Here is a 25116-nt window from a genome sequence, read left to right on the forward strand (position 1 = left end):
GAAACCCACGCAGACACGGGGTGAATATACAGACTCCGCACAGACAGTGACACAAGCCGGGAATCAAACCCGGGTCCCTGGCGCTGTGAGGCAGCAATGCTAACCACTGTGCCACTCTTATCTGTAGGGCACCTCAAATACAGAAAGAACATGATGCAGTATAACTTCCTTCCACAAACATGGTCTCCAGTGTCAATGTGACTTTGGGTACCCACTTATCTGTGGCTCCCAGACTGGGCAGTCAGATACTCAGTTAGGGAGTGGAATGCTGTTCAGTTTAATCCACAAGGGGACATCATGCATACTGGTCTGACAGAGGTTACAATATGAATCCTTACAGTGCAGAAGGAGGCCATTTGGCCCATCAAACCTGCACCTATTCTCCAAAAGAGCACCCTGCCCAGGCCTCCCCATTCCCCCTATCCCGTAACCCTGCTCATTCACTATGGCCAATCTGCCTAACCTACACATCTTTGGACTGTGGGAGGAAACTGGAGCACCCAGAGAAAATCCACGCAGACACAGGGAGAATGTGCAAACTCCACACAGACAGTCACCTGAGGCTGGAATTGTCCCTGATAAATTGATGTGAATTGCTTTTCAAACATTCAAGGAGGGAAACCTATCTGAAGTTTAAAGGAATGTTCAAAAGTTATATTTGAAAATGCCCAGCTAATAGGTTCCTCTCCATTACTGTCTATTAAGCAGGTAAGTCTTTTGGAGGAGAAATTAATTGAACATTGAAAATCCTCTGTGGATTTAAACTATTGTATTTTGAAAAAGTGGTCTCGTCAGTAGGTAAGGAGAATGAACAAAAATGTGTTGATAACTTCAGGGTTGATTTGGGAACTTTCTTAAGTTATAATGATTATATTCTGTGAGCAGTAAAATTCATCCAAGGTGCATGGTAAAATAATGGAAAAATATTGAAAAAAGGATTAAGGATAGAAACACGGAAAAAAGTGGTGTTATTTAAAATAATTATATGTTGAAAAAAAAAAGAATCTGCAGCTAGCCTGTATTTAAAACAAGCTTAGTTCCAGGACAGCAAACTAAAGTCACAGGGGGTGATCTTACCATCTCGCCCCACTGGCTGATGGGCAGGGCAAGCCGCAAAACCATGAGAGAGCTGGGAAATTGGGTTCACACCAGATTACTCAAGTCTCGCGATCATATCGGCACACTGGCAGTACCCACTGGGCACTGAGCAGTGCCAAGGGGGTGTGGCCTGAGGGAATAGGGCCAACTGGGAGGGGGCAGGACCTGGAGGGGCGGACCAATCGGGGGGCACTCTGCGCATTGTGCAACCAGTGATTAGCCAGTCTGTGCATGGGGTGTGGGGTATCAGACATCCTGTGCGCTGGGGGGTTAGACAGCCTGTGCAGGGCGGGGGCGATAGGTCCCGGGGGGGTGGGTGGGATTGACCATGGAGGGCAACAATAGCAGGGTGAGGAATCGGCTGCGGTGCCTTGCGATACGGCGGGGGGGGGGGGGGGGGGGGGGCGGGGGGTGGTGGGTGATTGGCTGCGAGGGCCAGTTGTAGCTGGGGGAGGCAGTGACTGTCAGATCTCTATGTTCACGGAACACTTAGATCTGAGAATGCGCAATTCCATCCTCTGCTGCAACTAGCTGGTTTCGGGGGCAAGGTTGGCCCCGGTCCCTCCCTCTGCTGGCAGGAAACAGATCTTGCTTTTTTTTCACAGAGTGAGGTAAGATTCGATTTTACTCGCCCAAAAAAACAGCGTGATTCTTTCCCATTTTCACACTCATTTGGCACTTAGAACCTTTTTGGTAAGATCGCCCCCACAGACTCTCCCAGTCCCTTCCAGAGTGAACTGGTTCATATACTCTTGCAATGATTCCCTAATCCTATCCCAGTTGGGGAAAGCTATGAGTAATGATCAGCTTAAAACATGCCTTCTATTGCAGCATGTTTTCAACATTAACAGAGAGGGCATTCAGTCGAGTGAATATCTCCACCACACTGTGTTAGTTCAATGTTATTCAGATTATGCAGGTGTTCTTTGAGACTTTTCCCTTCCTGGTTGATGCACTGCAATTACAAAGCTGAAGAGAAATCTTATATTAAGGGCTTCTATCTCAACAACCTGCACTGAAAACTCTGCTCACATTTTGATAGCTGTAACAAATTCCACCATAGCTGCTAAGTCAATTCACAACATTGTAAATAAAAGTCAATTTGCTCTATCTCCCAAAGTTAATGGATCTTCTAAAACAGTTCCAGGATCTGGATCCAAAAGAGAAAATGCTGGAAAATCTCAGCAGGTCTGGCAGCATTCATAAGGAGAAAAAAAAACCCGATGTTTCGAGTCCAGACGACCCTTTGTCAAAGCTTTGACAAAGGGTCTTCTGGACTCGAAATGTCAGTTCTTTCCTCTCTTTACAGGTGCTGCCAGACTTGCTGAGATTTTCCAGCATTTTCCCTTTTGGTTTCAGATTCCAGCATCTGCAGTAATTTGCTTTTATCCAGGATCTGGGCCTTCATCTTTACCAAAAACTTACCAGTTCTTCCTTGGGCCATACCCAAACCGTGTACCAAGTTTCATTGAAATTGATCCATTATTTTTTGCTTGCAGGAAAACAGACTAACAGGGGTGAAAACATCACCTTCACCCACCTTCAGCAGCATACACAAACAAATGGGAATTTTTGTAAAACAATTTTCCTAGGTAATTATGGATGAGTTTCAGGTACCTGAACAGGGGTTGGGAAAAATGTGTAATGTATGTCAACTGGGCATGATTTATAGAAGAAAACTCAATTTGGCATTCTACTACAAGTCAGGAAAGTACAGGTGGGAGTAATTAATCGATGGGGTTCTCTTGAAGAGGTTTATGTCTTTGCCCATATTCAACGATGAGAAAAATGTGTTTGATTGTGTGGTCACTACACAACTTTGGGTTCATGCAAGGGGAGATGAGCAAAGACCTCTGATCGTTTGATAGAAACACTTAAACACAGAGAAGTAGCTTGTACCTTATGCCCAACTGTGGTATGATAATGTGATATGTTACAACAACATGTGGAACTGCATGATGAAGATGCATTGAAGAATGGATCTCATTGCTCAGTACAGGACAAGGGCAGAGCATGAGGTTAATGTGGCCCAGTGGAGTGAGAAAAATTTTAAACATTGCACTGACGTCTGCCTCATTGAAAAAGTGACTAATGAAACAATTAGGATAGAGTTAAACACTAGTACCTATCAAAGGCACTGAAATTAAAGAGGGATGTAGAATTTGGATTTTTAAAATTCAATGTTGATTTATTTTGAGTTACAATGAAATTGGAGCAACTGAAAGCCCTTAGCCATAATGCTCAGTAAATATATTCACAAGATGGATAATGATAAACGATTCTCTAGATCTTATTTAAGGCCATGATTTATTGCTAATATGGTACAATGTAACATTCGGTACCATGTATTATGATTCTGTCTTTGTATCATTATTTTTCTTTTATTCTTTCGCAGGTTGTGGGTGTCACTGGCAAGGCCAACATTTGTTGCCCATTTCTAATTGCCCCTGGATTGAGTGGCGTGCTTGGTATTTCAGAGGGCAGCAACCACATTGCTGTGGCTCTGGAGTCACATGTGGGCCAAACCAGGTAAGGACAACAGATTTCCTCCCCTAAAGGACATTAGTGAACCAGATGGATTTTTAAAACACCCATCAAGTGGACTAATATTGGACTAGCTTTATATTCCAGATTTATTCATTGAACTTAAAATCCACCAGCCAGTGGGATTTGTACCCTTGTTCCAAGAAAAATTACCACTTCAGCACCATCTGCCCCCATGTATGATGTAATATTAACCAAATGAAACTTAAGTATGTCCAGGGTTTCTCAAACAAGGGTCTGCAAGAAAGTTTCAATGGGTGTGGCAATGCAAACCAAATTTACTCTATCGTATCTACTCACTGATACTCCCATCATCCAATGTGTCCTCCAGTGGCAGATCGCCCTCCTTCAGAGCCAAATTTGAGCCAAGTACCATATCCCTGTCCCTCCTTACTGGGGCCTACCTGATTGGGCCCGATTTGCCCAGACTCCAATTAGTTGGTTGTGAGGGCATACATTCAGCAATATGTGCTCTTCCTGCAGCTGCAGTCCTCACAGTGACCCACTGGCAGTGCTGCTGCTGCTGAGGCTGCTGAGCTTCAGAACCTCGGTTTGTTCAGTAGCTCTTGGGGGCCAAGCAGCCATCCCTAATAGGGATGTGGCCACAATTCCTGCAGATTGCTGAACTGGGATTGCCTCCTGCTTTCAGGCCCATTGCTCAGACCAAATCTAGCCCATGAGTTCAAATCTCAGAACAGCAACTGGGGAATTTCAAATTCAATTAATTATCTAAATCTGGGAATTTTTAAAAAATTGGCATCAGTAATGGCGAACATGAAGCTACAAAATGGTCATTAAAAACCCATCTGTTTCACTGATGGCTTTATCCTTACCTAGTCTGGCCTGTATGTGCCTGCAGACCCACAACAATGTGGTTGATTATTAACCGTCCTCTCAAAATGGCCTCGCAAGCCACACAGTTGTTAAAAAGGTTGCCACCTTCTCATGGGCAATTCATAGAATCCCTACTGTACAGAAGGAGGCCATTCAGCCCATCAAGCCTGCAACTGAGCAACTGACTCAAGAACAGCTTCTTCCCTGCTGCTGTCAGACTTTTAAATGGATTAAGTTGATCTTTCTCTACACCTAGCTATGACTGTAACACTACATTCTACATTCTGCACTCTCTCATTTCCTTCTCTAGGAACGGTATGTTGTGTCTGCATAGCGCGCAAGAAACAATACATTTCACTGTATGTTAATACATGTGACAATAATAAATTAAATCAAATTTTAAAAAAACCAATCCCACCCTATCCCTGTAACCCCACACATTTACCCTGCTAATCCCCCCAAAACTAGGGTCCATTTAGCATGGCCAATCAACCTAACTCGCACATCTTTGGACTGTCGGAGGAAACCGGAGCACCTAGAGGAAACCCACACAGACACGGGGAGAATGTGCGAACTCCACACAGACAGTGGCCCAAGCTGGGTATCGAACCCGGGTCCCTGGCACTGTGAGGCAGCAGTGTTAACCACTGTGCCACCATGCTGCCCCAATTAGAACTAGTATAAATAATGCCATGCCAGTGATGCTGTTGGAACATGTTGCTATGGGCGGCATGGTGGCACAGTGGTTAGCACTGCTGTTTCACAGCACTAGGGACCAATTCCAGCCTTGGGTGAGCATCTGTGTAGATTTGCAAGCTCTCCCTGTGTCTGCATGGGTTTCCTCTGGGTGCTCCAGTTTCCTCTCTCACTCTAAAGATGTGCGGGTTAGGTTGATTGGCCATGATAAATTGCCAGTGTCAGGGGGATTAGCAGGGTTATGGGGATAGGGCTTGGGTGGGATTGTTGTCTGTGCAGGCTTGATGGGCTGAATGGCCTCCTTCTGCACTGTAGGGATTCTATGCCTACATTCTGTGAATGAATAAAAAAGCATTAAGCATGTATGATCATCAATGACATTCACAGGAAGTCAGTCACATGTTTAAACATGAATGACTCACTCCCAATGATTCCAAAAAGGTTGTGAAACCATGTACTCAATGAGTAAATGGATTGAGATGGTTATGTCATGCTAATAAGATTAAAAGCTTAAATGATCCCATGAGGGGTCACCAAGGGCCATTGGAGGTTAATATTGAGATGTAGTAAAGGTAACAATTATCTTGGATTACCTTACTACCACTGACAGTGTATATGGAACAAACAATGCTGATGTTGAAAAGGAAGATTTACCTAGAGAAGGCTGAATGGTGAGAGACAATTCAAAATATAGTTCAGCATCCATGAAGTGGAATTATACAGACTATGGCTCTCCTATAGTTCACCTTTAGTGGCGGCATTGTCAGCTGTCAGTGGTTTCACCATTGAAAAGCTTCTCATGTCTCCTGTGCAAGCTGCCAGCTCTTCATTTTCTAAATGCAATCGATGGGAAACGGGAAAAAGCAAGAGATCAGAAGTGTTGCACACTTCAAGGATGATTTTGAGCCTGGGTTGATGGATCTCCGACAAGGACAGAAAATCCGGAGAGAATCAGGAAACGTGATCCGCACCGGCGAGATTGCGTTTACCGACTTTTCATGCCCCTCGCCAGTGACGTCACAAGGTTCACACTCACAAAGGGCGAGAACCTCATTGTAATGGATTTGAATACATTTGAATATAATTATCCTCACACCCCCCCCCCCCCACCCCACCACATGATCCCCCTCACTGAATATTCAAACCTCCTGACATGACGTCACATCAACAAGGTATACAACAGATTTTTTAAAAGGTGATTCAGTCAAGGGGATTCCCCCCCCCTGCCGGGGGCGTTAAGGTAAGTATAGCCAGTGGGGGTGGGGCAGAGGGACATGCCTGGGCAATGCCCTGACACTATTCCTGGCACAGGAGGCAGTAAAAGTTTTAACAACACCAGGTTAAAGTCCAACAGGTTTATCTGGTAGCAAATACCATAAGCTTTCGCCTCCAAAAGCTAATGGTATTTGCTACCAAATAAACCTGTTGGACTTTAACCTGGTGTTGTTAAAACTCTTACTGTGTTCACCCCAGTCCAACGCCGGCATCTCCACCCCAGGAGGCAATGCCAGGGATGGCCCCTTTTGGCTCCCTTTTGTGTGTTGGGGAGGACTGATGACTCTGAGGGTGGAGAGTGCCCCAAGGCTGCAGTGATCACCCTGATGCCTGCAATGGGGGTGGGGGTGTGAGGGGGTTGCCTTGATGCATGTGAAGGTTGGGGTTGGGGGTGGGGTGGGGGAGGGGGGCTGATGTTGATTTTGTGGTGGGGGAGGAGGGAGAGGTCTGTCGCTTGTGAGGAGGGTCCTAATGTTTATGTGAGGGGAGGGGGAGTGCTGCAGTCATCCATTCAGTTGCTGTGCTGACAGGGACACCCTTTAAAGATGGCATCTGTGAAGCCGATTTTGCCAGTTCTCTCAGGCCTTGTCTCATCAGACTGACAGCGTAAACCCACCCATTCATTTTTCTTACTCAGAGAGGGTCAAGGTTTGCAGCTGGAAAGCTACCAGCTGGTTTACGGTCAGAGCCGAGACTTTGAAAAGAATGGGAAAATTCCTTCCAGTTCTCCCATCAGGAACAGTGCACCACTGATAGAATTCCTCGCTAAGATTCCAGATTTAGGTAATAGACATAGAACATAGAACAGTACAGCACAGAACAGGCCCTTCGGCCCACGATGTAAGGCTGCAATCTGCTGAGTCAGACTGTGCACAGTAAACTGGGAAAACCTGTTCATGGGTAAAATGATGGAAGATCAGTGGGAGATGTTGAAAAATAATCTATAATGTTACGGAACCATTTTATACCCATCAGGGACCAGAGCTCCTCTTGCTAAAAAAAAATGTGGGTGACTCAGAGTTGGAGACAACATAACAAAAACAACAGAAATAATATAGTTATATCGCGCCTTTAACTCAAAGTGAACACTCAAAGATGCTCAATTCACAGGAGAAGTATGAACAAAGTATGTCACCAAGACACACAAGGAGATATTGGGTGGAATTTTCCAACCTCATCACACCTGTTTTGCGGCGGGAAAATGTTGTAAAATCAGGCTTGATGCGACTCGCGGGAATGGGATCTGTTTTCACGCCCATTCCCGTTTTACCGAGAAAATACAATTAGCGCAATCGGAAGCCCAGCCAAAACGGGTGAAACGTTAGTTTGCATTTTTTTGCATTTATCACAATGTCATTAGCGAGCTTCACTCCCAATCATCCCAGCTCATCCACCTTAACCACCTCCTTCGCTGCAGCTGGATCGGTCAGGAAAACACCTCAAGTATAAAAGTCGCATCCGTGCTGCTCAGATGGGGTTGTTTCGTGGTAGCCATGTTGCATTTTGGGGAAGGGGGACTGCGAGTGTCTGAGGGGTGTGGGGGGCTGTTGTTGCTCACGGATTCCGAACTCAGACTCTCAGCACAGACCCGGGTCAGAATACTGACCTTGGGTCTTCGTTTTGACTCTGGGTCCTAGTGCTGGCAGCATTAAGCAATGTTGTAAGTGGGGGATGGGTTAGAAACTCTCTGAAGCGGCAATGTTGCAGCCTCAGGACTTGTCAAGCAGCACCGTCAATGGCCACTACTGCATGGGTTCCTGGTGTGTGTTTGTGAGTGGGGTGCGGAATGGGGAGGGGGGGCGGAGGCTGTGTGGCCATTCTGGGATCTGTGGGAGAGGATATGGGGAGTGTGTGTTGCTGGGGCTCTGTGGAGGAGAATGGGGAGTGTGTGTTGCTGCGGGTCTGTAGAGGGGGGGGAGGTATGGGGAGTGTACATTGCTGGGGCTCTGTGGGGGGGGCGGGTATGGGAAGTGTGTGTTGCTTTGGGTCTGTGGGGGGGTAATGGGGAGTGTGTGTTGCTGGGGGTGTGGGGAGGTATGGGGAGTGTGTGTTGCTGGGGGTGTGGGGAGGTATGGGGAGTGTGTGTTGCTGGGGGTCTGTGGGGGGGGTATGGGGAGTGTGTGTTTCTGGGGGTCTGTGTGGGGTATGGGGAGTGTGTGTTGCTGGGGGTCTGTGGGGAGGGTATGGGGAGTGTGTGTTGCTGGGGGTCTGTGGGGGGGTATGGGGAGTGTGTTGCTGGGGGTGTGGGGAGGTATGGGGAGTGTGTGTTGCTGGGGGTCTGTGGGGGGGGTATGGGGAGTGTGTGTTGCTGGGGGTCTGTGGGGGGTATGGGGAATGTATGTTGCTGGGGCTCTGTGGGGGGGATATGGGGAGTATGTGTTGCTGGGCTGGGGCGAGCAGAGTACTTTAACCTCTCCATCTGTCTCTCCCCTTCACCAAGTTCTATCCCCCCTACAGATTGACAAGAAGGTTTTTGAAATACAACCCATTGATCTTGTTCTTTTGGTTGTTGCTGGAGCTGAGGAGGAGGAGCTGGAGGCTGCATTGCGGGCACAGGAGGCCCGGGCCTTACCACTCGCAGGAGTAGAGGGAGATGGCTGCCGGAGGCAGGATGTGGCCACCATTCGCCCCGAGTGGGGGGTATTGCAGGAGAAGGAGGGAATGGAGACCCTGGCAGTTCTGCATGTGAATGTCCTTCAAACTACTGTCGGACACCGCATGCCACTGATGGCTCCGGCTCCGAAAATAGACAGTGCAACACCTGTGCCATTTATTGCAGGACTGGCACCTCAGAGCATGGGTGGGGCACCCACTCCTGTGGCTATGAAAGTGACGGCCGCCTTAAACTTCTACGCCACTGGTCCTTCCAGACCATCAGTGGAGACCTTTGTAGCATTTCCCAACCATCCGTCCACAAGTGTGTCAAGGAGGTCAGAGATGCCCTGTATGTTCGCGAGTGTATTAAATTTGACCTGGACCAGGCCCAACAGGAAGCCCGGGCTGCAGGATTCGCAGCCATCGTGAGGTTGCCAAATGTGCAGGGGGCTATAGACTGCATCCACATCGCCCTCAAGGCTCCGGTGAAGAATCCAGGAAGATTCATGAACAGAAAGGGCTTCCGTTCAATAAATGTGCAATTGGTGTGTGACCATCAGCTGAACATCATGCACATCTGCACCAGACACCCCAGCAGCGAGCATGACAGCTTCATATTGAGGAGTTCTGATGTCCCAGAGGTCTTTGAGGAGTAGGCCAGGGTGCAGGGATGGTTAATGGGGGACATGGGATACCCGCTTCGTACTTGGCTGATAACAGCTGTGTGGAGGCCTGAGACTGAGGCGGAGACCCGATATGATGAGGCCCACGTTGCCACCTGTTTAATAGTGGAGCGGTGCATAGGGCTCCTCAAAATGCACTTCAGGTGACTAGTCCACTCTGGCCGAGTTCTTCAATATAGCCCCCCTGATATTGTCCCGCATTGTTGTGGTGTGCTGTATCCCACACAACCTGGCACAGCAGTGAGGAGATCATTTTGAGGAGGAGGACGTGGAGGCTGACCAGCCGGGCGTCACTGGGGAGGAGGCCGTCCAGCAGGAGGAGGAGCAGGAAGAGGAGGAGGATGACAACGATGAGCAACACCACCCAGGTGCTGGAGGACTGGTGGCAGCAAGGATCAGCTGAGGGAGGCCCTGATCACCACGCGCTTTGGTCACTAGAGGCCTGTGTTGCCGCAGGTTCCATTCCCCCCTTCCCTTGGAGTCCGACTATCTCCTGCAGCATTGTAACACCAGAGTGGTGTGCCAGGATATGCTGTGTTAGCGAGTTTCTGTGGCAGGCAGGAGGGTGATGACGACTCGCTAAGCATCATTGTGATGATGCCCTGGTGCAAACTAGCCTGACTCCTACCTGAGCTCCCAATGCATGGAGAAAGAAACTCGCAAAGCTAGCAAAACCAGCATAAGAAACTTTACAATTATATTAGGAAAAACAGTGTGGTCAGGATCGACGTAGTCACCTAAAATAACAACAATGATTGTTAATGAAAATAGTGATCTCTGTGACATGGCTTTTCCCCTATTTTGATTGCAGTTTCATCCTGTGCCAAGTCTTGGCATGCAACAGGAGTTATAGCAGCAAGCAGGCAAGGAACTAGTCACATTGAAGCATTCATACAGAACAAACCAAAACGCTTAAAAGCCTTAATATCCTTCATTTCCATTTTAAATTTACAGACAGTGAATTAATCAGGATGAAATTAAAATAGAAGCTACAACATGGATAAATACATTGTTCAAAATGAAAAATAAGAAAAATGTGGATTTTATTATTGTCATGGAGAAATTTGACATTTCACAATTTTAAAATTAGCTTCTCAGGGCCAGGGTGATTAGCATTGGTGATGCTGGTACACCATCATTTGGTGATACTTCACCAAATGATGGTGTACCAGCATCACCAATCACCACAAACCAATCTTGAGCAATGCTTTTGAAGCTTCACACTTTAGTGTACATGTAAAAAATTATGTGCATTATAAATAGAAGGCTGTGTGTGCTAAATTGATTAGAAGGTCACAGGAGACAGAAGATATGGAAGCCAAACAACAGATGACAGACAATTTCTGCCCATTAGAGTATATAATTGTCGACTGTTACGCTGAGCTGCACTTTTTTCCTAGCAGATGCTTTATTATAATCTGGAAGGTTATTAGTAATTCTTACATTGAACAATAGTGTAATGGAGGCGATATTGAATCAACTTGCTGCTGTACATCTCTTCCAAGTCTCCTTTCAAATAATGAGTCTATTTTTTTCCTCTCAGCCTCCCCCACATCTCCTTCTACATCCCTCACCCTCCACAACACCCCCCCCACACACACACACAATTGAATTAGTTCTGAGATGATTCCTGGACCTTCATATCTCGACTCTATCCAGGATTCTATCCTGTGTATTGGTTGCTCTTTGTTATCTTTTGCTAGTTTGAATCCATTGTTCCTTAACCTGTTCTTGTGATTAATTTATTTTCCTTAGCCATTCCATCCTGTTCGCCATCAAATATTCTTCTAAAAGAGCATCTCTAAGATAGTTCCTTTCAAGGTTGAATTGCCCTACTTTCTCCAGTTTATTTTCATAACTCAGACATCCAACAGTAGCAAGTCTCACAGTTCTTCTCTGCACAGCCTCTAAGCACTTGAATGGAGGTCTTATATCTCCCTTACCAATAATAAACACAATACTCAAGATATGAAGTGGAATTCTCTGCAACCATGTGCAGTGGGTTTGATGGCGATCGGGGCGGAGGAGGTGGTGGAGAATCTGGCAGAAGCCAAAATGTCAGAAATTCACCAGTGTAAAATTATATTGCAATTATCCCAATGGCGGGTAAATGGCTGGTCAGTCATCCCACTGGCAGGTATCGTGAATGCCATTTGCAATCATTTACATCTCATGAATGCTCATTAAAAAGCTGCCTGCCAGTGTCTCATCGGGCCTTCCAATCTTGTGTCACGCCAACAGGAGTGGATGAAGAAGATGAACGATGGAAGGCAAAGGGAAGAAAAAGGGGAAGCAAGCTGGACCCTGACAAGGCTGAATGAAAAGCTCACAAACCAGAGGGGTCAGCACATTGTTTGCTGGATGTGGGTCACAAAGGCTCCAGAGGCAGTGGTCCAAGGGGGGCATGGGTGCCTCACAAGTGATGGGCTGGGGAGGGGGTTTGAAGTGAGGCTGCTAGCCTTTTCTCTCTGGGTTGCTGACATCCTGCACAGTCTGGTCAAGACAGGTGGACTGGAGAGGGATGAGTGTGCTGCACTAATATTTAAATATGGCACCGGGACTTTGAGCCTGCCAACGGAGGGCGGGGTACACAAATCAGCTGCCAACCAGCCAGGTTCCAAATGCAGAATCTGTTGCGAGATCCCGTTATTCCGGCTGGAGGGGAAGGAACTGCCGGAGCCGTCTGCCTCTTAGTTTCAAAATGGGAGAATTCCACCCATGGTCTGAACAGAACACTGTAGAATTGGAAAATTACTTCCCATGAATTGCACATAATCTTTTTCACTTTGTAGTTCAAAATTCTATTTTTTATTGTTTCTATGGACATGTTGAGTTGCCAATCCTATCCTTTTGTCTTTTTCAACTATATATCGAACAATACCATTCATCGAGTATATGTGTCATGCATTCCTTCTTATTTGTAGGCCTTTATATTTATCAGTGTTCATTTTCTTCTGCCCACCTTTTCTATTTTTTTACTTACACCATGTTCATGGTCTTCCAGCCCACAGTTGATGTTTATCTTGGTGTGCATCCCTGGGAACAACCCACAGAGCACAGAATCCTGCGCCACAGAGCTGCTCAGGATGAATCTTACAAATACCATTGCATGTTTCTCCACACCTTTGTTGTAAAGGCACATTGCTGTTTAGGTACAGCATATCATTGGGCTTACTACACTGTAGTTGTGATGTCACTGCAGGAGTTCCTCATGCTTAGTGTCCTAGACCAAACCATCTTCAATTGTTTCATCAGTGGTCTTCCTTTTGGATTAGCTGAAATTCACAGATGGAAAATGGGGGGACAGTGAGGAGAGCATTGGAATACTCCAATCTAGAGTTAACAAAAATTAAAATGTCAGAAGGTGGGGGTGAGCAATATTGGGGCTGTGGAGTTGTAAGCAGTGGCAGGAGAGGGGTTAGGGGAGTGAGCATTATCAGGAGAGGGGTTTGAGGGGACTGAGCATTGTACGGGCTGTGAAGGAGTGGTCAGGAAATGGGTGAGCGCTGTTCTGCGTCTGCCTGTTGGGACGGGGTGAGGGGATGAGATGTGTTGAGAGGGATTGGGGAGAGTGAACATTGTTGGGGGCAGGGGGTGGTGAGAATTGTCGGAAAGAAGGTTGAAAGTAGATGAGCATTTTTGGGAGCTTGGGGGGGAGGGGGCGTGAGCATTGTTGGGGGTGGGGTCAGGTAGGGTATCGGGCAATGAGTATTGTTGGAGTTACAGGGGTGAGTATTGTAGATGGTGCAAGGGCAAACATTGTCAGAAAAGAGGTTGGAAGTAAACACTGTCAAGGATGCTGGGTGGATTTTGTTGGGCATTCCCAATAATCAGTGCTCTGGGCCTGAGATAACAGCAGCGGTAATATGGAGTAAATATCTGAGTAACTATAGGGCACCACATCCAAGTCTCCAACACAAAGGTTAATGTTGGAGGCTCTCTGGGTTCTGGGAATCGTAATTTTGCCCATTGGAAGTTTGAATTTCCTGGATAAATGCTGCACGTGTGCTTGGTTCAGAATTACTACCACAAGGTACCAACAGCAGCCAATGTCTGAATATAGACTGCTGTTGCCATCAGTAGATATGAGCCATGAGAGTTTCAGCAGCAGATGGGCTGAGGCAGAGTCAAGGTGGGTGATATTATACATGTGGAAATAGACAGTCTGTGCTCAGAATGAAATATGGTTTCATTCTTATATTTACAAAAATTAATACAATGCAGCAGAATTCAAAATGACTTTTATTTACACACACATATATATATATTACCATAACATTATAAAGGAACAATTGCAAAATCAGTTAAAAGCCAAGCTGTATTATAGCAAACAGAAACATTTTCATTGAAGGCCACGCCTGACTGAGCATGTCAGCATGATTCGATTCTGAACAATGTGAACAAATAAAATAATTTATGTTTGCTACACCTGATTCTAACATAATAAAACATACATGTAGACAAATGCAATTATATCTGCAAAACAAGTATTAAACCGCAATCCCAACTCATTCCAGATTGGTCACATCACTGCTACAAAGGTGGGGAATCCCAGTTTACGTCAATTGGTTTCAGGCCATATGATGAAAGCTCCAGGGACAGAAACTCCAATAGTGATTTTAAATCTCACTCCACAATGACACAAACTCTCCTATAATCTCCAAGTGATTTTAAATCTCACTCCACAATGTCACAAACTCTCCTATAATCTCCAATAATGATTTTAAATTTCACTCCACAATCTTACGGTGTGAAGCTCTGAGGGTTAATATGGGGTTACAGTGTGAGGCTCCGAGGATCAATGTGGGGGTTACAGTGTAAAGCACAGTGTGAGGGAAGTTACAGTGTGGGGGGTTGACAGTGTGGGGGGGGGGGGGTTACAATGTGAGGGAAGTTACAGTGTGAAGGTGGATTACAGTGTGGGGGGGGGGGGTTACAGTGTAAAGGTGGGTTAGTGTGAGGAGTTATAGTTTAAGGGGGTTACAGTGAGTGGGGGTTATGGTTTAAGGGGGTTATAGTTTAAAGGGGTTCCAGTGTCTGGGGGTTATAGTTTAAGGGGGTAACAGTGTCAGAGGGTTATAGTGTAAGGGGGTTCCAGTGTCTGGGGGTTATAGTTTAAGGGGGTAACAGTGTCAGAGGGTTATAGTGTAAGGGGTTTCCAGTGTCTGGGGGTTATAGTGTAAGGGGGTAACAGTGTCAGGGGGTTCCAGTGTAAGGGGGTTGGGGGGGGTTACAGTTTGAGGCTCCCGGAATCAATGACCTCTCTCCACTTTTACCCCAGATTGTTCCGGACTCCTTCTGACGTCATTGCGCGCGATGCATTGTGGTCGGGACGGATCACCCGAACCTGCTGGCTGGACTGGGCGGGTCACGTGCATTCTGATTGACAACTGTATTATCCAATAGCTATCCAGGACCTGCGGCGACGCGTTTCCAATTGACCAATGAGGATGGTGGTGGGCGGGACCTCCTGTACACTCTCACACACACTTGCCGCTGCTGATAAAAGCGCGCGGAAGGCCGGCCGGGTCGCTGTGGAACGACCTTGAGTGTGTGGAAGGCGGTGAGGTGAGATGAGGGTGCGATTGTGGCGGGGGCTCCGGCCGCTTGGCCGGGGTGGCTTTCCATCGGGATCCCTGTACTGACGAGCAGTCGGTCTGCTGTGAGAATGTACCTTTGGGGCCGCGGCCGGCCGGCACCCTGCTGCCGGTCCCTGACTCTTCCCTCAGCGGGCTCGGTAAAACCCGGCTCCGGTCGCCTCTTCCCGCTTTGTCAAACTGAGGCAGCTCCCGGCTGGGGAATGAATTCCGGAGGAACTAATGTCTCCACTGATTTCCTCCCCTCCCTCTCCCTGTCTCAGGATGCCGGTGTCCCGCCAACGTGGCTGGCTTTGGGGAAGGGGGGTGTGAAGGGCAGGGATAGGCCGAGTGAAGTGACTGGTCTTACCCAGGGATACAGTGCATTGGGCTGGAGAAATAGACTATCCAATAATGGTCACATTGTGCAATCGTCTGCTCCAACTGATGTCACATCAGTTTCAATATTGCTGCTTTCAGGAAGCCTGGTTCCCGGAACCGGTGGGACTGCCCCTCATTCGTCTCCTGTGACTGGTGTACAGTATCTTATTTCTGCCCTCCATTTCGGGTTTAAGGAGTTTTAATGTTTAAAGGCACTCGAAATAATCAGTCATTTGACTCCAAGGTTTTAAATGACCTCCAGTTTGTCCTTGAAACTTGTCTCCCCCATATTTCGAGTCGCGAAGCGGGCGCTCTGAAGCTTGAACGTTATGAATAAAAGCGGGCCAGCAGCATTCGGGTAGCGACAATGTCAAAGCTTTTATAAGTTACTTCTAAGGATGAAGGAGCCAATCTTTAGAAATTCTGCTGCAGTGCTGAATGGTCCTGTATCACTCATGACGTTCCTGCTGAAATATCCCTCGTACTTTTTCACCTGTCTTAGCTTTAGGTTGGTTATACCAGCCTACTCCAATACTATATCCAATTGGTGAGTCTGACCTTGTGTGCTTCCATTATCTGTCCAGTGTGTCAATGAATCACCTGCAGTGACTTCCCTTCCTGCTTCTCCATCTTTGACCCCACCACTGTATGATTTATCATGTTGCCCATCTGACCTCCATTAGTACTAATGAGCAGAAATTTGTTCCACAAGGCACTAACATTGGTCCCCATTACAGAATCTGTTTCCTGACTACCATCTGAGGTTGAAGCAGACAGTGTATTTGACCTTGTGGTGAGCTTCTGTTTCATGTAATGCATCACCAAAACTACCTACCTTCACTGCTGTAACATTGCTCATTTTTCCAACCTTGGCTCGGCTGCTGAAGCCTTTCTTCATGTCTTTATTGCCATTAGATTTCACTCTTCTTGGCCAGCCTCTTATTCATGCAAATTCCTCAATTCATCCAAATCTCTACTGCCGTGTCCTAATTTGTAGCAGGTCCCTCACCCTAGTGCACACTGACCCGCAGTGACTCTTGATCCAACAGCACTTTAACTTTAAAACTTTTGGCACTTGTATAGAATATAGAAACCCTACAGTGCAGAAAGAGGCCATTCGACCCATCGAGTGCACCAACAACAGTCCCACCCAGGCCCTATCCCTGTATATTTACCTGCTAATCCCTTTAACCTACACATCCCGGGACACTAAGAGGCAATTTACCGTAGCCAATCAACCTAACTTGCACATCTTTGGACTGTGGGAGGAAACCGGAGCACCTGGGGTAAACCCACGCAAACTCCGCACAGACAGTGACCCGAGCCGGGAATCGAATGCAGGTCCCTGGAGCTGTGAAGCAGCAGTGCTAACCACTATGCTACCGTGCCGCCCTAATAAACTTCCTTCCTGATGTCTCTGCTTTAAACTCCAATGGTGTTTTCACACTAGATTTAAACTCCAGTTTAATGACTGTAAAGTTTTTCTTTGTATCAACTTGTGGGCTTTAAACTTCAAAAGACTGAAATGAATAAACTTCCTTGGAATAAATTGGTGAGGAGTCTAGTATCTAAATCTTTCCATGCAGTGCATTATTTAATGCCGTCAATGGTTCAATTTTTACAATTGAATCAGAGAACATAGAATCTCAATAATGCAGATGGGAGGCCATTTGGCCCATCAGGTCTGTACTGAATCTCTGAAAGAGCATATTACCCAGTGCTTGCCACTGTGCCGTATAACATTAAACAGTGTGGTACTGATTAAGACTCATGCTTTCCCCTTTCCACTTCTTTCCTTTGAAGCAATTACAGAGCAAAATGGGTGATGTAGAGAAGGGCAAGAAGGTCTTCGTGCAGAAGTGTGCGCAATGTCACACTGTTGAATGTGGAGGCAAACACAAGACTGGGCCGAACCTGTGTGGTTTATTTGGACGCAAGACTGGCCAGGCTGAAGGATTTTCTTACACTGAAGCAAACAAAAACAAAGGTACATTGTTTTATGAAGATAGCTGATGTAGCAACTATTGACAGTTGAAACTAGAATTGTTTCATAGATTGGTAATACAGCTTTGTATCTTGAAAGATATCTTAAGTGAGGCTTAAGGCTCTTCATTCAATGTCAGCTTTTGAATTGTGTTTAACATTTGAACAAGAATAAGTATTTCTTTTTATATTAAACCTGAGGGTTTTCAAATCCAACTAAGACCAGAAGGAACTTTAAAATAGAACAATTCATTGTGGGAGCAGTAAAGTTGCTTACTTGCTGAATGTTCCTAATGTATATTTGGTGTACAAATTGATCAGAATTTGAACATATGGTGATAAGATGGTTGTCCAACAGCATGTATGCAAACTAGGAATTAACCTGGGAAACTAAAACTGATGTAATGGTCCTTGAAGAAAATGGGGTAAGATTTGCAGTTACAAGTTTGTAAAGACTGCATCCAATGAAAATTGTAAATTTTCGTGGTGCTTTACAATTTTAACATGACAACTGTTTCCATCATATTTTGTTTATTCCAACAAGTCACTTTTTTGTGTTCAGCTTGTTTCCTCAACATGTAATTTCCTAGATTTAACCAATTTTGCTTTCCACTGTGATTTTAAAGTCAAACACAGAATGCCTCTAAATATTGGCATACTTGAGCAGTTATATCTTTGAAGGCAGCAAATGCTTATTCATCAAGGGAACTAGACTTTTTGGATGGTAGTGTAATGGCTGGCCTTGATTAACTATTAACTGGTAAAATGCTTCTGCTAGTGACTTCCTAGAAATGACTTGTGGGCAACTTGGGCTTTTCTTTTTGGAAGATCATTCTAATCCTGTCTCCAACCTAGTTCTAGCAGTGTTCTGGTCACTTTGCCTGCAATGCTGAGTTGACAACCATTTGAGACTAAAGGTTGCTCTTAGACAACTTCCACATTGCTCAGTGTGATTCATAATTTAGATTAGATATCTTAGTAGTTTGATTTTTACCTGGCTTTTGAGATATAAGATGCAACAAATAACTTTCTTGTATGGCTTCACTGCCACATTTATGAAATTCCATCAAGTTGTGTTCATGCGAAGCCAGTGCCCATGTATAAGCTCCCCGATGTTCAGAATCATTGCTGAAATCAATCATTAGAGCACTAAATGTTTCATTTAACTTAAACAAAATTTTGGATGTGAATTAATTAAGGCTCTTGAATGAAAACTTTTACACCAGTAACATTAAAGATAGTCGCATCTTGCAATCTTACAGAAATGGAATATGCCATAGAATGCTGAGGAAAGTCTACAGATAGTGGAAGTTCTGACTTATCTTTGCATTGAGTTATGCTAAAGGACAGCAGGGTTCACGTACAAAAATCACTAAAAGCTACTGGACAAGTACAAAGTTTAGAAAATGATTGGAATGTTGCCCTTCATCTTGAGGGCTTATTGTAGTTGCGTGGGTCTCTTGTTAGATCCCTATTGAGTACAGCATTCATCCTTGGCAGTGTTCTATATTGGCCTTGGAGTGACTACATTTCAGTTAATCAGAATAACAGTGGCGTGAAAAGGATTAAGTTATGAATATAACAGATTAAGTGAGTGTCTAAGACGAGTAAGGATTTCATAGTAGATGGAGAGTCCAGACTAAGGGGGCACAACTTTTAAATTTGTCTGTCAGGATTAATGTCACAGTGCTGTTGCACATAATTAAATTGAAATAGAACAATACAGACAAAGGGCATTCAGCCCATCACCTAGATTAATTCTTTCCCCATATCTCTGTAATTTATTTTGCCTTCAAATAATTATCTGATTCCTTTGTAAAGGTTAGTAATTGAACCTGTTTCAACCACTATTAAAAACAATCCATTCTAAATCCTAATCACTTTGTTGCATTAACTTTGGTCATCACCCTTCAGACTTGGGCAACAGTTTCTCCTTATTTACTCTAAATGCTTTATAATTTTGAATGCCTTTTTGGCCTTGTCTACTCCAAAAACAGCGATTTCCACTTTCCCAGTTTATCCACAAGCCTGTAATCCTTCATCCCTGGAACTTTGGGTGACAGTGGTTAGCATTGCTGCCTCAGTGCCAGGGACCCAAGTTCGACTCCTGGCTTGGGTCACTGTGGAGTCTGCACGTTCTCCCCGTGTCTATGTGGGTTTCCTCCAGGTGCTCCGGTTTCCTCCCACAGTCTGAAAGATGTGTCGGTTAGGTGCATTGACCCGAACAGGCGTCAGTGTGTGGCGACTAGGGGGATTTCACAGTAACTTCATTGCAGTGTTATTGTAAGCCTTACTTGTGACTAATAAATAAATAAATAAGACTTTTAAGCTGTACCCACTCTCCAAAGTATTCCCTTCAACTGAAAATCCAAACTTGGGGCCAAACTAGTGTTTTTATACGGATGTTTTATGTATATTTGCTTTCTGGCTTTAAAATTAATTATTTAAAATGTATGTCTTATTTATTCCCACTAAAATATATTATCACATGCTTTTCTGCAAATGTCTGCCCATTCCACCAACCTAGCGCTCTTGAAGTCTTACTGTCTTCCTCATGGTTTACTACAGTTCAAAGTTGTCATCTGTAAATTTTGAAATTATACCCTGTATGCCAAAGCCCGAGTAATGTATCTCAACAAAAACAGCAGTGGTCATAGTGCTAAACCCTTGGATAGTACTTAACAGTTCCCTCCAGTCCAAAACAAAAACACAATTTTGTCACTTTCTATCCCTTAAGCCAGTTTTGTATCTATACAGTTAATGCCCTTTTCTCATTTGGGCTTAGAAGTGTTGAAGTGTCCAAGTGTCTCAAATTCGAACTTTTATTTCTGTAGATTTTCAAGGGCAATCAATTTGATGAATAGGAAGGACAAAATGCAGATCTTAATGGTGGGCCGAGTTTAGGAAATATTTTCAGTGATTCGGCTTGCTGGGACTTTCTTGCAATTGTTCCATGTTCTGCTGCTTCTCTTGTCCCCATACACTTCTCCAGGGTACTGTCCTTAGTTTTCCTCATCTACATGTAGTAACAACATCTGATGACATGGAGTCAGCTTCCACAGGTATGCTGGTGGTGGTTAGTTCTGACTCCACCATCTTTTTTGGAGATCTCCATTGCTTTTGGGAAGATTGGTTGTTTGACATTGGAAGAGAGTGAATTCCTCCAGTTAAATATTACTGCAGCTAATATCTTTAGCCCCTCTATGAACTTTTCCAGATACTGCTTTGGATTGTTTGTGACCTCAACATTAGTATCCAACCCCATATTTTCTTTATAAAAGATTTGCTAATGTTCACCTAAGTAGGAATGACAGCATTCCATCTCAGCCTGTCTGCATAATTCTCATTTTTAGTTACCAGAACATTTTGCATGGAAGTGAGTGCCAAGTGAACTGGTATAAGATGTTGAACAATCACAATATATACAAGGCTGAATTTTTAATATATTCATCCACGAGATGTGGGTATTTCTTTCCAGGCCAATGTTTATTGACAATTAATTGCCCTTGAAGGTAATGGGTAGCTGCCACCTTGAACTGCTGCAGTCCCTATTGTAAGTACACCCACAGTGCTGTTAGGGAGAAAGTTGCAGAATTTGACCCAGCAACAGTGAAGGGCTGGTAATATGTTTCCAAGTCAGGTGGTGGTGTTCTCGTGTACCTGCTGCCTTTGTCCTTCTAGGTGGTAGTGGTTCTGAGTTTGGAAGTTGCTGTCTGAGGAACCTTTTGAGTTCCTGCATTGAATCTTGTAAATGTGTTGGACTAGTGGAGTGACCTTCCAGCCTTGGCTATAGTAATGCACTACGATGATCTAGGTTCATATGAATTGAATTCCCAGGAGTTAAATGTGACTTTGAATTTAAGATATTGAAATAATAAAAGGACCTATGCACATGGTGGAATCCCTCTTAACCAATGTGAAGATGCAAATCGCTTATTCCTTGAACATATCCTTTTTTGTTGTTGTTTCACCCCAACTTCTCTCCTGGGATGCAGCTCCTTGGATATCTTCTACAATCAGGTGATTATTCAAATGTGAACCTTGATTGTGACAAGCAACTTTGACCATGTGTGCCATTAGAACACTTGTGGTTTTAGTTCTTAGTGTATGGTGATGTCTATATTGGACTAGTAATCCAGAGGCCCAGGCTAACACTCTGGGGACAAGGTTTCAAGTCCCACCACAACCACTGGTGGAATTTAATTGTATTAATATAATCTGGAATGTAAAGCTAGCCTAATGCTGACCAACTATTCCAGACTGTTGTAGAAACCTAGCTGTAACCAATGGCCTTTGGGGTGGAATCTGCCATCCTTATCAGTTGTGACCTATAGGTGATGCCAGACTGGCAATTTGATGCTTAACTGCCCTCTGATATGGCCTAGCAACCCACACAATTCAAGCATATTTGGGAATGGGCAAAAATTGCTGGCCTAGCCAGTGACACCCACATCTCATGAAATAATAAATAAAAGCCAGGCCAATTGCAGTGCCTCTACTCTCTCATGCCCTCTTCTGATGAAAAACCTGGTTCTGCCTGGCTCACTTGCTTACCATCTGGGCCATTAGGACAACTTTCCAATTCTTGGCCAGCTGTGATTATTCAGAGGAGGAACACACCTTTTTAACTCTTCCACTTGAAAGTGACGAATGTGTTCATGTTGCCTTTTGTTTTTGTAGGTATTACCTGGGATGAGGACACACTTAGGATTTACCTGGAGAATCCGAAGAAATATATCCCAGGAACAAAAATGATCTTTGCAGGTCTCAAGAAGAAGAGTGAGCGTGAAGACTTGATAGCTTATCTCAAATCTGCCACAGCCAAATAACTGAGGGACAAAATCTGCTGCCTTATTTATTGATGGGTAGATTTGACTCCCAGTTGAACAATCTCAAAGTCATGGTACTAGTAATGTTGCAGTTGACTTTTTAAACTATCTGTGGTTTTTACCATGTGTCCCATTCATAGCATTCTCTGTCACCCTGTAACACTTGTTAAATTTTAAACTTGGAAATCACTGACCCTTTCAATCAATAAGAATAAAAGGGAATGTCAATCACTCACTGTTTCAGTTCATTGCACTGTCACTAGTGGTGTAATCTAATCATCTATGGTGATGGAGAAGATGGTTAATAAAGTAATTTTATTTTGGTTCTCTGATTTTCTCAACTTATCAAATTCCCAGCTAAAACTAACCAAACTATTCTCCACATCTATTGGCTGCCTCAGCAACAAGTATTAATTATGCTGTTTTGAGGTGGGGTATTTTCACTCAGAAATGGGCAATAATTTACTTGGCTTGGAAAAGGTGATTCACACTTGTATTTCCCAATTTTAAAGAGCGGTTGATATCTTAATTTGTATTCATCATGTTATGTTGCAACATGAGATTTGACACTTGAAACTTGAGCATTTGTTTGCATGGTAAGTTCTACAGAAAGTTACTCCGCAAATAGTAAACTGCAGTTCAATTACACAATCACTGGAAGAATTGAATTAATTTAAGGTGCAAGGATTACATCTTGAAGTTTCAGTTGATGTGTGCATTATATTTTTGACCCCAATTTGGTGATTTCTTCTAAAGACAATAGCTATTTTCAAATCAATGCTTGAATGATCTATGCCTTGTTAATATCTGTGTATACATATATATATAAATATAAGAAACCACTTCACCACCTCCTGCCTCAGTGGGTGGCTAATGAAGCTAACTGAAGTGCAGCACCTGGATTTGTATTTTTTAAATCATACTGGGCAAATGTTAATTTATTATCTTTTTGGAAGCATTGAGTTCTTGTGCGTAGAGTAATGAACAGTGACAAAAGTTAAATCAAGTATCCAGATCATGGAAACTTTGAAGTTATGTACATCAGTTGGGTTTTCCACCCACTGCATTGTTAGTCATCTAACCAGAGTAAGTATGAAGTAGCAAGTTTTGAGAAATCTTGTTATCTGCATTATCGCTGCTTCGAAATCATAAATGATAAGTTGGTGCTCTTTCTAACTAATTGGCTTTCACTCATGCTAATCTTATTTATGGTATGATGATGCATTAACTTTTTAATGTGTAAATGCTACTATCCAAGTTGGTGAAAACCTATTAATACCAGTGTAATGGATTTTTCCTCCAACCTTTTTGACCAAGGGTAGCAATGATGGGCTAACATCTGACTTGGCTGAATGCTAATGTGATATAACACAGTTTTTGTCTACTGTTTTGACCACCAGTCATTCAACAGTACAAATGCATTTTCAATTCACCTCCAATAGTCAAGTTGCAATCCAAGGGTGTTCAACCAATTCACTGTATTGCAGTTTGTTATTTTGGATCAATATTGCTTGCAGATTCTGATTAGTGAGTGGAACCTGAAAAAAAAAGTCTGTCTCGTAGGAGTAGACAATCTCAAATTTTGTAACTGGCCCAATCAACAAAATTGAATGCCCAGTAAAAACATAGCTAGCTCTCTGGATGCAAGAGGTGGAGACTTTTGACTCATAATATCTTTCCGACAATAGAGGCACAGTGATGGGGTCTTCATTTGAGTTCTCTGACATCCCAAGGCACAGATCTGCCTATTTTACTGACTAGAATTTCATTTTGAGACTATTAGCCTTTTGGTGTTGTGATGGAGAATTGCTCCTCTGATCTAGATTATTGAAAATTTAACTATTCTGCTTTCTATGTTGTCTCTGTACAGAACAAGGTGATAAAAAACAGGTGGCCATTTAGACAGTGACTAAGCATTTGAACCCAAAGGAATTTTAAACTAGTCTAATCATCCAAAGGATTTGACTAACATCTGGCTGATTCTTCAATACTGAATCTTTGAATTGTGGCATTAAATTTAAATTCTGAAACTGAAGTTAATAGAATCTGATTTACAGTAGTTGATTTGCTGACTTATTCTTGTAAATCTTGATGGTCTTCATGGCACCATACAAGCCCAGTGAAGGGGCTTTAATAGTGCATGATCTAGGTAGGCTGAATGGCGACCTGTGTACAATATTAAATATTGCCACCCCCACCTTGACCTCTAAACAGTAAATTTGTTTTCCTATTGCTTTGAGGAAAAAGCAGGCTTGCACCACCTGCTGGCAGTAAGATTCAATGGACTTTAACTTCCAGATTGTACATGGCTATTGTGCACTTTACTGTAATAGTGTCTATTTACTAAATTATGTAAATTCAATTTTTTGGTGATTGGACATTAAATGTGATTCAAATCTGCTAATTGTTGTTTTTAAAAGGCTAGCCTTGGAGTCACAAATCTGTAAATCAGTTAATCTCCACCTCACCAATGAGTGACTAATGTCTAATGTATATATCCAAAAGCTATTCCTTTTTTTGCTTGAAGCAAAATTGCCACACATCCGATTTGAGGGTTGGGTCATGTTCAAAATTACAGAAAGCTGCTAGGAAACTACCAATGAGAAGTCTTGTTTAAAAAAT

General features: G+C 44.0%; 1 protein-coding gene across 1 annotated transcript; it reads left to right on the plus strand.

Annotated features, from left to right (window-relative positions):
* The first annotated feature begins 15184 nt into the window (after positions 1-15184).
* LOC144510614 (cytochrome c) lies at positions 15185-24894 on the plus strand. The gene is made up of 3 exons (XM_078240207.1): positions 15185-15293; positions 17486-17669; positions 22346-24894. Exons 2-3 carry the CDS (start codon positions 17501-17503, stop codon positions 22492-22494), a joined length of 318 nt encoding a protein of 105 aa, XP_078096333.1. The 5' UTR covers positions 15185-15293; positions 17486-17500; the 3' UTR covers positions 22495-24894.
* Positions 24895-25116: the final 222 nt, after the last annotated feature.

Source organism: Mustelus asterias, chromosome 2, assembly GCF_964213995.1.
Source record: "Mustelus asterias chromosome 2, sMusAst1.hap1.1, whole genome shotgun sequence".
NCBI lineage: Eukaryota > Metazoa > Chordata > Chondrichthyes > Carcharhiniformes > Triakidae > Mustelus > Mustelus asterias.